Raw genomic sequence first — 15151 nt, forward strand, 5'->3', positions numbered from 1 at the left:
GGGTCTCTATACCAGTTGCTAACATACAAGTATAATATGATTGCATTAAATATAAACAGTTTTGATCTTACAGTAAGTAGCCACACCTGAGAATAGGAAAAGAAATCTGTATTGATAAGAAGGCTGACTGCAGGGCAGTCAGCCAGGCCCCTTCATTCCCTTTCAGACACTACCCTTGGAGTGCACACAATTAGAGTTCATCTTCAGCAAGTCACTCCAGGCCATGGGGAGCAAAAGCCATGGCTGTTCCATCCATGTGCCCCACGAGTGTGCTGTGCAGGAAGTGCCTGTCTTTGTCTGGCATGGGCACTCAGACAATGTGCAAACCAGGTAATGCAATGACAGTGATTAAGAAAGGGAGGAGGGGGGCATAGATGAGATGAGAAGGATCATTGTAATGCAGGGGGGTCTTTGGGGAGGTATTGTCTCAGCCAGGGTTATTGTGACGGGCTTGGTCATCAAGGTCCTTTGGATTGAGTGGCCTGAATACAGCTAAATCTGGTCAGGCAAAGAGGCAAATTTATTGACTCGCTTACCTGAGAAAACTAAGCATGACTGGATCTAGGGGCTCAAGCCATGCTGTCTTGACTGTATCTCACCCCCTTCCATTGTGGGCTCTGTTCTCCTTGGCTGTTACCTTTATTCAGATGATCTCTTCCTGTGCAGTGGCTGCTGGCAGGACCAGCCTGCCTCCCTGACCTCTCAGTAATCTCAGTGGAGAGAGTCTTCTTCCTCACGTTCCAGTAGAAGCCAACTGTGGCCTCTGGGATGGAATTCACAGACTGGACAGGGCTGATCAAAGGGCCCACCCCTGGATCTGGGAAGGAGAGAGAGAGATGTTAGCCTCATCCAATTTATATAAATTATGGGGTGGCGGGGAAGAAGGAAAATCGGAAGAAGGGGAAAGGATGCTGGACAGGCAAAATCACACATAGCCACTGGCCTTAGAGTTTCCTCTGACTCACCATTAGTCAAGAGGAAGGACCAGACTAGCCCTTGTGTCTCCAGGTCAGTATTATCCAATAGAACTTTATGCGATGATGGAGATATTCTTTAATCTTCACAGTCCAGTGCAGTGGCCACCAACCATATGGGGCTGTTGAGCATTTGAAATGTGCCTTGTGTGATCAAGGAACTGAGTTTTTAATTTTAGGTAATTTTAATTAAATTTAATGTAAATAGCTACACGTAGCTCATGGCTACCATAATGGACAGAGCAGCTCTTAGTGGAGGTCATATTGCAGGAGATGGTTCCCTGGAAGGCAAGACCCCCTATCCCCACTTTGGAGGAGAGTTGGGCTGAGGGTTAAATGCAGAGCGTGGAAGACCGGGATGATGAAGTTGAGTTGGTTTAGGTTGTGGAGTAGGAGGAAAGGGAGTTTGGTCGTGAGGGAGAGGACAGGGAGGAAGAAATAAAGAGAGAAACTTTCATCTGTGACATCATTTGGAAACCTCTAACTTGAGGAAATATTTTTTCTGTCTCATATATGAACCCACTTTCTACCAGGAAGAAACAAAATCACAATTGACCTTGTTATAATAGCAAATTGAGGGGAATTCCATGACATGTTATTGCATTTTACTCTAAATGTCCAACAATAAAAGCAACCATTGCCTGAAGCAACATTCTGCACATGACATGCAGCTACATATGGGGTAAAAGAAAAATTGGTGTGTTATTAAAAAAAACTGTAAACTTGTGTGATGGAGCACAATTAAATGCAGTTGACAGAAATGACATCAAATGAATAGAATGAACCAAGGCAGCGTCCAGTCACTGGGATGTGAATCTGGGGCCAGTTAAAGACCAGACTTTCTGATGTGCCTGTCATCCTGCTCTGTGTCCTGTAGGGTGTGTTGGGGCCACCCTGAGGTGGTGCTCGCCAAGCCTAAGTCCTCTTGGTGGTCACCACTCACCCACAAGTCGGGTTTCCAAGGGTGGAGTTTCTTGGAGAAGGCAGACTGATTTGCTCTGATCCCCTCTTGCCCACCTGCAATGGGATGCATGGGCTTCCGCAGATTCAGTCAGCTTCCTAGGTTTGTCCACCGAGTGCTCATGGAGAACATGCCATGAGCTCGGCATCCTGCTGGGCCTTAGGCATCGAGCAAGAAGAACAGAGAAGCAGGAAACTTGGTTCCTGGATGTGTGGTTTGCCTGGGTCCCTGGTCCTCAGCATGCCACTTGATACTCACCTGTAGACTCAGCCGCAGCCCAGGTGCAGGGATTAAGAGCAACCATACTGGAGACAAACTGGCCGGGTGTATGTCAAGCTCACAGTCAGTGCCTGGCATGCAGGCTATCCCTCCCACCCCCCACCAAAAAAAAAAAGAACAGCAGGTGTGTAGTGGAAAGAAGGAAGGCATGAGAGCAGCTGAAGCCAACCTGGGTAGAACCTGTGCCAGGCAGCTTGGAGGTATGTGAATTTAGGCGCAGTACTGGACCTCAGTCTTAGCATCTGCAGAGTGGGCTGATGGAACTTCACAGGGCTGTTGTGAGGACCCAGTTGACTGGTGTTTGTTAAGGACCTAACACAGAGCAGGCTTCCAGAACTGCGGCTGCTCTGGTAAGCATGAGAGCATGGTTGCTGGAAGGGTTGGACCAGGGAAGAGGTCTTGTGGGTGGTATGAGAATCCCCAGGGTGATTTGCCAACTTCACATCCAGCCTTGATTCATGTTAGGCTTAGGTGTCATTAAAGCTGATCACAGTGGTTAAGAATCTGCCTGCCAATGCAGGGGACACGGGTTCGAGTCCTGGTCCGGGAAGACTCCTCATGTCACGGAGCAGCTAAGCCCGTGCGCCACAACTACCGAGCCTGCACTCTAGAGCCCACGAGCCACAACTACTGAAGCCTGTGCTCCTAGAGCCCATGCTCTGCAACAAGAGAAGCCACTGCAATGAGAAGCCCGTGCACCGCAACAAAGAGTAGCCCCCACTCACCACAACTAGAGAAAGCCCGTGTGCAGCAACGAAGACCCAACACAGCCAAAAATAATAAATAAATAAATTTATTTTTAAAAAAATAAGTAAAGCTGATCACCATAAGGATCCCACTCAAGCTTTCCAGTCCAGTTTGCCAGCAAACCTGCAGTCCATCCTGATGGCCAGAAAGCCCAGGCGGAGCAGCATCTTAGAACCATGAGTCATGTCCTAGGATCAGTCTCTATGATGCTTCGATCACTTTCGGAGTCCTCAGGCAGACACATTATGAGTGGGTGTCACCACGTGGATGCTGATGGCACACTTGGAGCACTGTTGGGTCTCAGGCACAGTAGGAGAAAGGAAGCCACTCCTAGGCCAGGAAGTCACTGGCAAACCTTTACCACTAACCCAGCCCTCTTGCCCCTCTCCCTCCTAGTGACTTTTCCAGCCATTTCCCCAGCAGACAAGGGTATAGATGCCTTTGGAAAGAGAATAATTCATTTCAATAGAAAAGATACGGTTTTGGAATGGGTCAGTTGGAAAGTGATGCCAGGTGCTGTGTTGCTGTGGACATAGGCTTTGGGCCAGTGACCATCATGTACATTCCTGTGTACCTGGGCACGCGCCTGGGCCCGCTCTTGCCTCTTTGTTGGGAAGCAGAAATGTTTGGGTTTCACAGTCACTTTCTTTGTCCCCTTTACTTTCCAGCTAATGCTGGGCTTCTGTGGAACGGACATAGCAGGAGGTCCTGGGGCTGCTCCTGAAGAGGGTTCTTCCCATTTGCCTGTTTCTCGAAGCCCTCTCTATTTGTAGCCTGGATTTCCTTTCCATAGTCACAGTTCTCATGCTGTGATCCAGTCTTTAACCTCACTCTTTGGCTCTTTGGAGGGGGTATTGAGCACCTTCTGTGTATCAGAAACGTGGTAGATGTAGGGGACGATAGACAACCAGACATGCCATGTCTTAGGAACATCACAGTCTTAAGTGGGGAGGGAATCTAATCAGGCGATTACGTACCTGCAGTGCTAAGTGCATGGTGGATTTGAGCCTGGTGTGCCAGCCTGGGCTTGCAAGGAAGCATTCCAGGCTCTCAGGTGGGTGTTCTGGGAAGGTTCCCAGGGCAGGAGGGGGCGATGTTCAAACTGAGACCCCAAAAGTAGGTAAGAGAGACCATCACGATGGAGAGGGGAGGGCAGAAAATGGATGGAGAGTGTGTTCCCAGTGGAGGGAGGGCATGCATGGAGTCTTAAAAAATCATCAGGAGTGGGAAAATAGAGGGTGGGAGAGTGGAGAGTCATGGGAGATGAAACTGGAGAGGAAAGCAGGAATTTTCAACAAGTTGCATACTTTTCATCAAAATCTGAACTTCTTTTCCCCTAAAATGTAATCAAAGCTAAAAAAATACACATGGAAGGTAAATTTTATATCGAATAAGTGCTTATGTTTTGAGTTTGAAAGGCAGAAGCCACATTATGACCATTTGGGTCTGAGAATCATTGATTTTGCCTTGGCATGTGCTTGTTCATTCAAGGTTGGTGTTTCATATAACAGGACAGATGCTAATGGATTTTTTTGCTTTGCTGTTTCAGCACTTCAGGGAGCATCTAGACAAACTTTTTGCCAAAGGAATCGGAATGCTGGATATAGCTCTGAATGAGGCCTTCAACATTCTCAGTGATGTAAGCTCCTCTTTAATTTGCCTTTCTCTTTTCCAGGAGAATAGATGGGATTTTTTTTAAAGTTGTGGACCAGCATTATTGTTAGCCCTGGCTGTCACTGAGCAGTATTCACAGGCATAGAATGTGGGGAAGGTAAGGCTGGCCATATGAATGATCTGGGGAACCAGGTCCACCTGGTGAAGCCATACCAGCCCCCTGCTGGGCAGAGTTGTTGGTGCAGTCTGGTCAGGGGACTCACCTGACACACTCATTGACTCTGGGGCTGTTAGTGTCTCAACACTAGAGCTAATGCAGATTTCTTTTCACCTGAAAAACTCTCAGTTTCTTCATGGAGTAGACTCACTTCTTACTGTGTCACACTGAGTCCCTGCCTGTGGCCCTGTTCAGAGGGAGAAGGGCTTCTCTGTGTGGTGTGTTTAGGGAGTACTACAAGCTCTACCTATCCCTCCCTCCAGCCCCCTGGAGATTCACAGTACGCAGTGCACACTCAAGGCTTCAGTAAGTACTGCAAAAAAGAATGCCGCTTCACCTGCTGTCTCTCCCACTTCTTTGAACAAAGAATCCTTTTTTCAAGTAGCACCTGTTAACATCCTGTGAAATAGGTTGGGGAAGCTTGGGTTGGTTGTTCTTCCCCTTGAATGCAATTGTGTTAGCCTAGAACAACATGCACCTTTGTGATCTTTTTACTCTGGGAGGGCAGTAGGAAAAGAAATGACTATATTAATGCAGGTTCTGTATCATTTATTTAACTACTATATATTGCATGCTCTTTAGTGTCAGACACTGGGAATAATATACCAGTGAACAGAATAGACAAAGGGTTTGCTTTAATGGACCTAACACCCTACTGAAAAGGTCAGCAACCTATGGCCCAGGAGACAAATCAGCCTGCATCTTGTTTTTGTAAGTAATGTCTTATTGGAGCACAGCCATGCCCACCTGATTATGTATAGACTCTGGCTGTTCTTGCACTACAATGGCAGAGTTGATTAGTTTCAATAGATACCATGTGGCCTGTAAAACCTAAAACATTTACTACGTCGCCCTTTACAGAGGTTTTCTGACCCCAGTTCTAATGGGAAGAGACACATGAAGTGAGTAGTCTTAAGGAGAACAATAGCACCACTGTTTCAGTGTGATAGGACTTGCTTCTTTACACAGTGAGGTCAGGGAAGAGCTCTCTGATTATGTGATGTTGGAGTAGAGACCTGAAGGAAGTGAAGGAGCCGCCATAATGGATATCTTGAGGAAGAAATTTCCAGCAAGACGAACAGCAAATGAAAAGGCCCTGAGGCAGGGACATTTGACATATTTACAATACAGCAAGGAGACCAGTGTGACAAGAGCAAAGTGGGGAAGAAAGAGTATACTAAGAAATGAGATCACGGAGGTAGCAGGATCATGTGGACCTAATAGAGACACTAGTGAGGACTTTGGCTCTTGCTCTGCATAGGATGGAAAGTCATTGGAGTCTGAGCAGAGAATGACACAATCCAACTTGGATTTTAACAGTATCCATTGGCTGCTGTATTGATAAACAAGGACAGTAGCCGGAAGGACATTATCTAAGTGACATATAATGGTGGCTTTGGACGAGGGAGGTAGCAGTTAAAATGTTAAGGAGCAGAAAAATAGAAACCACTCTGGGTATTTCAAACAGCAGAAGTTGAACTCAGAAAGTTGGTGGCACAGGGGATGGAAAAGCTGAGAAATCAAACGAAGAATGAACCAATCCATGGATTAGCACCAGCAGGAGGTAGCTCCTCTCTAGGGCAGGAAGGACAACAGGATGGAGGGATGCCATCAGAGCCTCCTCATTGTGGCTGTCCAGATGGGAATAAAACCATGGAGGGGGCTGCCCAGCACAAGCTGGAATCCTGGGGAGAAAGGCCTGTCCTAGTGTCTTGGAGGAGATGCTGCTATTGCTGGAAAATGCCCAGGCCCCCAAAGCAGAGAGAAAGGGAGAAATGACTTAGAAATACCTTGGCTTCTCTCTTGTGGCCTTCAGTGTTTGTTCTCCTTAAGACGAAACTTGTCAAAACTGTTGGAGAGCCTGGGAAATGTGGTTTTCAGGAAAAAAACACATGGGGTGGAGCTGAAAGCAAACAAGTGACAGCTATGTTGAGCTGTCGCAGGAGCTGGGAGACCAGCTGGAGGCTCAGGGGCCTCGCCTCCAGGTAGCTCTGTGGGCGGCCTGCTGTCAGCTTCCAGGTGGGCATTCACCCAGCACTGCACTTGTTTTGGTGGTCAGTTATGCCTGACTCCATAACTTGAGTTTTTCCCACTCAGCTACAATGGCCTCTCAAGCCAAGGGTAGGCCCTAATTCTAGACTCTTTTACCAATGATACCTACTCACACATAGAAGGCCATTTACGTCTCAGTCCTGAGCCAGTATCATGTACAACTGCAGAGGAGAGAAAAATAAGGAGGGAGGGTGTCATTTCAGCTTCCTTCATACAAATTGGAGGCCCTTCCTTCTCACCTCGCTCCAAAGTGCTGTTGGCTACAGATAATTAGCATTTATGTACAACTCGGTGTTTGGGACAGCACATGCCTATTAACAGCGTGTTAATAATTAATAAACATAACTGACCAGAGTCAAGGACCAAGTTACATCTTTAAATTCTACTTTGAACCTTGGGTAGGCACCTTCTCAGGACTGGGAGATGCTGAGCCCTTCATCTCAGCAGGCTTTTGCTAGGGGGTGATATTGAAAGGACTTGCCACATTTGGGAAACTGGTTCTCTTTATTTCTAAATCCTGGTGTCTAGTGCAGGAGGGCGGCTACTCTGAGCTGGGGAGTCCCTTGCTTGGAAATGAGCCGCCCTGCAGATTTCTGTTTTTCCTGTTCTTTGGCAGAAGTGGTAAAGGAGTGGAGAGTTAGGAGACGCTTCTTGTATTTAAATTTGTGGCTTCTAGAGTCAGGCAGGCTGGGCTGAGAAGCCTGACTCAGAACTTGCTGTGTGACCTTGAAAAAAACTCTGCTCGGTTTTACCTTTATTTTCCTCATCTGTAAAATGGGGATAGGAATAGACCCAGCACTGGCCACTTAATTTGTGAAGCCCAGTGCAAAATGAAAATGCAGGCCCTTGTTCAAAAGTTAAAAAGAATTTTAGGAGAGTGACAGCAGAGTGTTCAACTAAGTGTGGGGCCCTGTACAGCTATGCACGTCACATGCCATGAAGCTGACCCTACTGGATGGGGGCTGAGGATTCAGCATGAGGAAGTGGTGCCCTGCTCCCTTTCAGCAGTGCTGGGTTGGGTGGGAAGTGCCATCTCCATGACCACAGAGACACTAGGCAACCTCAACTTTTGCCAGGTTGCCTGTGGTTTCTAGAGGCAGCTCCCACTCTTGATGCTTTGGTACTACTCCCTGCCCAAGTCCTCAGGAATATCTGCTTCTCTTCATCTGACCCTTTCTTCTTTTTCTTGCCCTGGCACCTTTTCTCTCCCCATCCATTTCACTTACCAATTTTGTTTTAAGACACTCCTAAATAAAGAAGATGTGGTACATATATACATGGAATATTACTCAGCCATAAAAAGGAATGAAATCGGGTCATTTGTAGAGATGTGGATGGATCTAGAGACTGTCAAACAGAGTGAAGTAAGTCAGAAAGACAAAAACAAATATTGTATATTAACGCATATACGTGGAACCTCGAAAAATGGTACAGATGAACCGGTTTGCAGGGCAGAAATAGAGACACAGATGTAGAGATGTAGAAAACAAATGTATGGACACCAAGGGGGGAAAGCGGCAGGGAGGGGTTGGTGTGATGAATTGGGAGATTGGGATTGACATATATACACTAATATGTATAAAATGGATAACTAATAAGAACCTGTATAAAAAAATAAACAAAATAAAATTTAAAAAAAAAAGACACTCCTAAGTCAGTGATCCCACTGCATGCCCAGTGGAATGCTGGTCTGCCACAAGGCTCTGACGTAGGTGTTGTGGTCAAGGTGCAGGATGCCATCCTCCTTTTGGAGACTCACAATATACTTGTGCTACTAGAGGCCTTAGAAGTCCCACAGTGATCAGACCTTTTAAAGTGTGTCTATACCAGCACCCAAACTTATTGACCCAGGAACTCTTTACATCATATTACAACCTCAGGATAGAATCTTGTAGAAGTCACAGCTTACCAAGCACACCTTCAGGCATAATAATATCTTTTTATCCTTTAAGAGGGTGTATTGTACTCCCAACACCTCTAATAGCCAGAGAAATCTCCAACACATGGTGAATTTTTTCCCTTGAAACCTGGTGAGAGAAGTATTTTTGAACCAGGGAAACCTTCCACACACCTGCTTGCTCTGTCTTCACCTGTAAAACTCCTCTGGGGTCTGGCCAGTCAGAAAGTCTGAGGGGTTGAGTGTAAATTCCAGAAAGCGAGAAATGGAAGGAACAGAAATGTTACAAAATGTCCCTGCTTGAGATTGGTTGACAGTTGGCACCATATTCTTTTGAGTGTACATTTATCCCAGAGAGAGAAACATTTCCATCCCATCCCTTGCCATTGGGCTTTTAAATAGCCGAACACTCTGAAAAACAGAGATGGTTAATCTCCCGTGAAAATGAAGCTTTAGCTGTTTTCCACTTCATCAATATGACCTTTAGTGATATAATTCTCTTCCTGTATATTATGCCTGCCTTTGCAAGTCAGTATGAAATAAAAAGCTATTTCTTGAACACACAAATACACATTCTCTCTCTCTTTCTCTTACACACAATTTGAAATGACAATTATGGTTAGAGCCTAGAATGGTTCAGAGGTTACTATAACTAAATGAAGTTAATTCTGTTTTGCAATTACCTGCATTTCAGTTTCAGTATTTGCTCAGATGACTTAAAGGCTTTGAAAGGCACGTTCAAATAAACTTCTAAGACCCTTCTAGCTATTGATCTCTGCTGCATTCATTAGATTCACTAAGAACACAGAGCCGGTTTGCTACAGTAGTTAGCATCTACCTTGTCATGTGACAACTGCAATTATATTTTTTGGCGATGAATACAATCTTTGCAGTGATTACCTTTTAAAACTTTTTCTTAGCCAATTAAATAAAATTTGGTGACATTTCAAAGGCTGTTAATCACAACCAAATGCTCTAAATGTCAGGATGCATTGAAATTTTCACTGCTAACTGATGAATCACTGAGCTAATTGTAGTTCATCATCAGGCCCTTGTCATTGTTATTATTATGGAAAACACTTCCATCTCTCTCGCTATTCAATAAAAATAAGTTCTAGACAAATATGAAGAGAAGAGATATTACTCATCAAAGCATTTGAATTTAATTGCATTCTTCAAAATTCTCCAACTGCAGATTGCTGCAGAGAAAACCAGGGACTCAGCCACAGAGGAAAGTAATGGTTTTGAGTAAATAGCTCCGGGCAGCCCCTTCTTCCAGTCTGCAGTGTTCAGATATCTTTATTTCCCTCTCTTTCTTGCCTTTTGTTTGGGAGAGTTTTTCCAGGATGTTTTCAAATGAGTTATATGAACAACAGTCCCGGGGTGTCCTGATTTTTTTTTCCCTTCTGCAGCCTCTGTGACCAAATGCATACATCAGTGGCACGTCACTGGGTTTATCCAATGCCGTGAAGGCTGTGTTGTATTGCAGGCTCTCCAAAACATCTCCAGAACAACCTGTTGTTAAGACAAGGCTGCAAAGCTGTTCTTTCTTATTGCACTATGTTGGTAGTATCTTAGTAGCATCTCAGAGAGGAAAGGACAAAGTCATTTATTGAGACTATGAAAGTCTAGTTGAGGTGGGTCTTCAAAGTGGAGGAAAGGGAAGAGGCTTTGTTGAAACTGGGTACGAATCCTAAGTTATAGTTTAGGATTGGTAGATGCAGCAAGGGGAAGATTTTGAGGTCAGGGTTTCAAAGAGTTTTAGGGTATAAATTGTCCTTTGATGCTTTCTGTTGAAGAGTTGACAGGTCTTTCAGGAAGTTCCTGGAATAAGCAATAAAGTTATTTGCAGTTTTCATCTTCCTGAGCAAGAGTTTTCTAGAATAGTAAGTTATGTCAATAAAGACAGTAGAATAGGAGTTACGTGGAAAGCTTTGTGGTCCGATGGCCTTAGTTCTCAGGTATTTCTACCTACTGATACTGTATCATGGGCCCTGTCTGCTCATTAATTTAAGGGCATCTGTCCAGTCTGAGTTGCAGGAATGGCTGTCAGGGCCAAGATTAAAGTGAGGCACTTTCCAAGGGCACAGAATTTAAGGAGCACTCACTCACTCTCAGGGTAGTGGCCTTGGTGACTGCCGTGCCACCCTGGAACACTGGAAAGGATAAAGGGAGGAAGAGCAGGAGAAGGAAATGAACATTTGTGGAGCCATTGGATTGAGGAATGTCATCTCATCATTGGGACGCCATAGGTAGAATGTACCGAATCTGGGAGTAAATTCTGGAGCTGGACTGCCTGGGTTCAGATCTCAGCTATGACAGATATTAGCTGTGTGATCTTGGGCAAGTTAGCTAATCTCTCTGTGTCTCTGTTCCTCACCTGTCAAATGGGGATAATGATAGTACTTATCTCAGAGGGTAGTAAAGATTAAGTAGGTTAATACTTGTAGCCCAGCATATAATGAACATATAACCTGTGTTGTTACAACCATATAAGCATGTTGTTGCCATCTTATAAATGGAGAAAAGGATATTCTGAAAAGAGACCTTATCCTAGGCACCAATTTGTGGTGCTGAGATGTGTTTGAGTATTTTCTGCTGTAGTATGGTATTCCATGCATGTTTTGAGTTGGTTTTGCTTTGTCCTAATACAGCCATGAGGCAATTCATTCCATCCATCTATCCATTCATCCAATCTTCTTTCAAATTACTGCAACTTCAGACTCTCCATTAGTATTCTAAGTTCATGGAGACTGGGCATTACTCTTCAGTGTGAGTGCTTTTTTAGCTCTGGTTCATCAGGAGCCAGCAGCAAATCCAAGGGCTGCCTCCATCCTTCCCTCGTGTCATGGTCAACAGATTGAACGTGCCTGTACGTTGTCACTCCATGCCTTTGTACATGGTCTTTGCTCTCTCTGAAAGGCCCTTACCCCAGATGCTCACCTCCTTCAGGTATTACTCAAATGTCACCTTCTCATTGAGGTCTTCCCCGACTATTTTTTCTAAAGTTGGCCCTCTGCATTTTCTATCCCCTTTCTTGCTTTTTTTTTTTTTTTGACTTAGCATCACCATTATCCAACATACAACATAATTTACTTACAACATAATTTACTTACTTACTTTGGTATCTCATCAAATAGAATACAAACTACACAAGCAAAGAGATTTTTGTGTTTCATCCTCAGTGCTGTGTGGGCACTTAGGAAATAATTTTACAATAAATGAATAAACTTCACAGATTGTAGTGGTGGGAGTTTTCACTACTGAAGGTTAAAGTTGTTTTGTGTGTTCCCCATTGTCATATAATTGTAGGGTTTTTAAAGGACATTGCTTTGAATTGTAGCATTAATAGCATTCATTAAGGGGATTCTTCACCAGATTCAGGGGAAGGACAGGAGTCTCTGACAACCATAGTCTGGTCACCCAAGCTACCACGCACAAAGGCTGGGCACTTTTGAAATGCTATGTAAAACTGAAAGTTGAAATTTAGAGTTTTGTACCCCAGTGGGCACAATCTTGGAATTTCAGCATGCTATACATACTAACATACATAAACAAATACATAATGTTACATGTTAACAAATATATGTTTAAAACAAACCCTAAAAATGGGGTTCTTACAGTGTAGTCTGAATTGGCACATTCCTGACTTTATTCTCTATGTGTACAAAACCTCCTTGATTTTATTACATAGCACAGTCTGCATCCATCAGACTCATTCAAACTAGACTCATTTAGATTTTTAAAGAAATGTTACCTGTCACATATTCTGCTGCCAGTAAATGTGTTTCTAAAAGGTTGTTGTGCCAGCTCCTTTGGACTTGTATTCTGAAGTGTTATCCATGCTTGAAGATAAGAGAGGTTAACTGTCCTAGAATCTCACTTCCTGCCCTGTGTGTGTTTTTAGGAATTCTCTTCTGTGGTTCGTATTTAGTTCCAGTTTTTCAGAGCAAATACGGAAATCCGTAAGTGGGGAAAGGCTTATCCTGTAGGTTCTTTTTGGTGATGCAGAATGAGCTCTCATTTTAAGAGGCTTCCTAAGCCCAAGATCTCATGCTTCTGAAGTCTCATGGATATACAGAGCCCTCTGATGAGTTTTTCAGTTTGAACTTATTTCTTTCCACAGTTCAACCACACTGGACAAGGAAGCATCTGCAGCCAGGCCATTATGCTCATCACTGATGGGGCAGTGGACACCTATGACACTATCTTTGCAAAATACAATTGGCCAGATCGAAAGGTAAGCCGATGTTGATGGCGTCCATGCAGTGCCACGTGTGGAGAATCTGTATTGCATTGTAACCTCCAGATTGTCCATGGACAAGTACCCCATGTAGATTTAATCTTATGATGACCTGTGGTTTCTCAGCCTTGTGTTTTCTGGTTGACCAAAACTGAATACTATGGCTTTTCTTGTTTTCAAAGTGAAACTTCTTTGGCAGAGAGAAGAAACCCATGAAGACATGTTCAGTGTGTTCAGTGAAAAGATTCGCTGTGAAGTATGCTTTTGTCCTTAATGGACAGTGCTTCTCTTTGTTTTCCATGGAGCCAGGGCTGCGTGCTGGACCCAGCATCTATAGAATGGTGAAGGCAGCCATGGTGGCCCTGTAGCCATCTCCTTTATGTTTCGATGTTCCTATCGTTCCTTCCTTGGGCCCTCATTACCATCCAGAATCTCCTTTCCATCCCCCAGTGCTGTTCCTCGCTCTTGTCAAAGCTTGTTTGTTCTCTATTCAAATTCTTTCTTTGGTTTCCAAGCTAACATTTATTTATCTGATAAACACATATGTTAGGGTATCAGTGACAGATATCAAGGTTTTTGGTGTCTTTTGAGTGCCTTAACCCAGAGTTCCTCAAGCTGTTAGCCAGTTTGAATTCCCTATAGAGATCTTTTAAATTGTGGATCCTATTGTACACTTAAACAGAATCAAAATCTCTGAGGGTGTGGCCCAGGGTTCTGTGTTTTCAATAAGTTCCTCAAGCGGACACCAATCGGCAGATTAGCAGTTGGTGATCACTATCTCAACTAAATGGTGAAATATGAGCAAGAAAAAGAGGTGTGTCAGAGAGGGTGTTATCCTGGGGGTATCACAAAGGCGCTTTCCTATCCTATGTGCCAGTGGCATTACTCTGACTCTTTCTGTGGGGGCATGAGGCTATCTAGACCAAGTCCATTCTGCTTCTTCAACTCTGTATGTTTAATTTCTGGGAATTGAACTAACCACACCCATGGCAAAAAGAAACAGAAGACAAATGAGAACTGTGCACTCAGCTGTATCCAGAAAGCATGTACCCTTGAGGCAGCGTGAGCAGTCATTGCACATTCTTTCAGTCATTCTTGGTCCCCATGTGTCTCTGTTAACACAGGCATCTCACCTCACCAAGCATGATTCTGGTGCTTAAAGATACATATATATTTCGTACAACATGGTCCCCAAATGGATGCCTCCCCTATTGCTCAACCTTAGAGAAAACCACCATTTCTGAAGCTGCAGGGAAAACTAGCTGTGCTGGGCTTGCTGAGAGTAGGTGGGACTCTGGCATGGCACCTGCCTGAGGGAGATCCAGGAATAAGTTTGGCTGAATGCAGCTCCCACGATGAGCACTGACTTTAGAATCCAACTGTTGAATAAGATGGAAGTTCACTATTGGACAAGGTGATTTTAAATGCGATATTTCAGGTGATGATTTCCAGGGACACGTAGAGGCCAGAGTTAATTCCTGATAAATGTATGTGATGCAGAGTGAGGAGCATGCTGGCTCTGCTTGCACCCCCGCAGCACACAGCACAATGCTGGGCACATGGCCACTACCTAATGCACAACCCTGAGGTGTGGCTGAGTGACTGAGGGGCCTGGGGGGGAGGCCACAGCACTAGTAAACATGGGTAGGGCCATGGACATTTTGTGGTCAAATAGGATGTTCACAGATGCTGTGACATCTCACAGCATGTTGAAGGATATTTCACATTATTTAGGACCATCTTAAATAAAAGAAGGAAGTAAAAGGGGCTTTTAATAAGCAGCTACATTAATTCCAAATGTATTATCTTGTGAGACTCGTGCTGAATCATATGAATCCCTCTTGCTTGGTGATACTTGATGGATAGCTGTAGCCCAGGAATATTAGAATTTAAACATCCTATCCTTACTTGCTGGGAGAGGCATAGGATGAAGGCTGCAAAGTCATGACTCTTCAGACAAAACACAAATTTCAACATATCTTTCCAAAGGAACAATATTGACTTCAGGCCAGGTGCTTTCTTGGATTAATTGGAACCAGGGTCCTGGAAATTTCAACATTACATGAAGCAGTTTGATCTACTTATAAAATATTATCAAGCAGAAGCAGACTTTCTGTAGCAAGAGGGCCTTTATCTATGATTAGAAATTAATAGGAGGATCCCTCCC

General features: G+C 44.3%; 1 protein-coding gene across 1 annotated transcript in view; it reads left to right on the plus strand.

Annotated features, from left to right (window-relative positions):
* The window catches only part of CACNA2D3 (calcium voltage-gated channel auxiliary subunit alpha2delta 3), a 772424-nt gene that overhangs the window by 390069 nt on the left and 367204 nt on the right, over window positions 1-15151 (plus strand). The window contains exons 10-11 of the mRNA XM_024746438.1: window positions 4511-4600; window positions 12868-12981. Coding sequence (XP_024602206.1) covers window positions 4511-4600; window positions 12868-12981 — 204 coding nt within the window. The remainder of the gene's footprint in view (window positions 1-4510; window positions 4601-12867; window positions 12982-15151) is intronic.

Source organism: Neophocaena asiaeorientalis, unplaced genomic scaffold (assembly GCF_003031525.2).
Source record: "Neophocaena asiaeorientalis asiaeorientalis breed wild unplaced genomic scaffold, Neophocaena_asiaeorientalis_V1.1 scaffold251, whole genome shotgun sequence".
NCBI classification, from domain to species: Eukaryota; Metazoa; Chordata; class Mammalia; order Artiodactyla; family Phocoenidae; genus Neophocaena; species Neophocaena asiaeorientalis.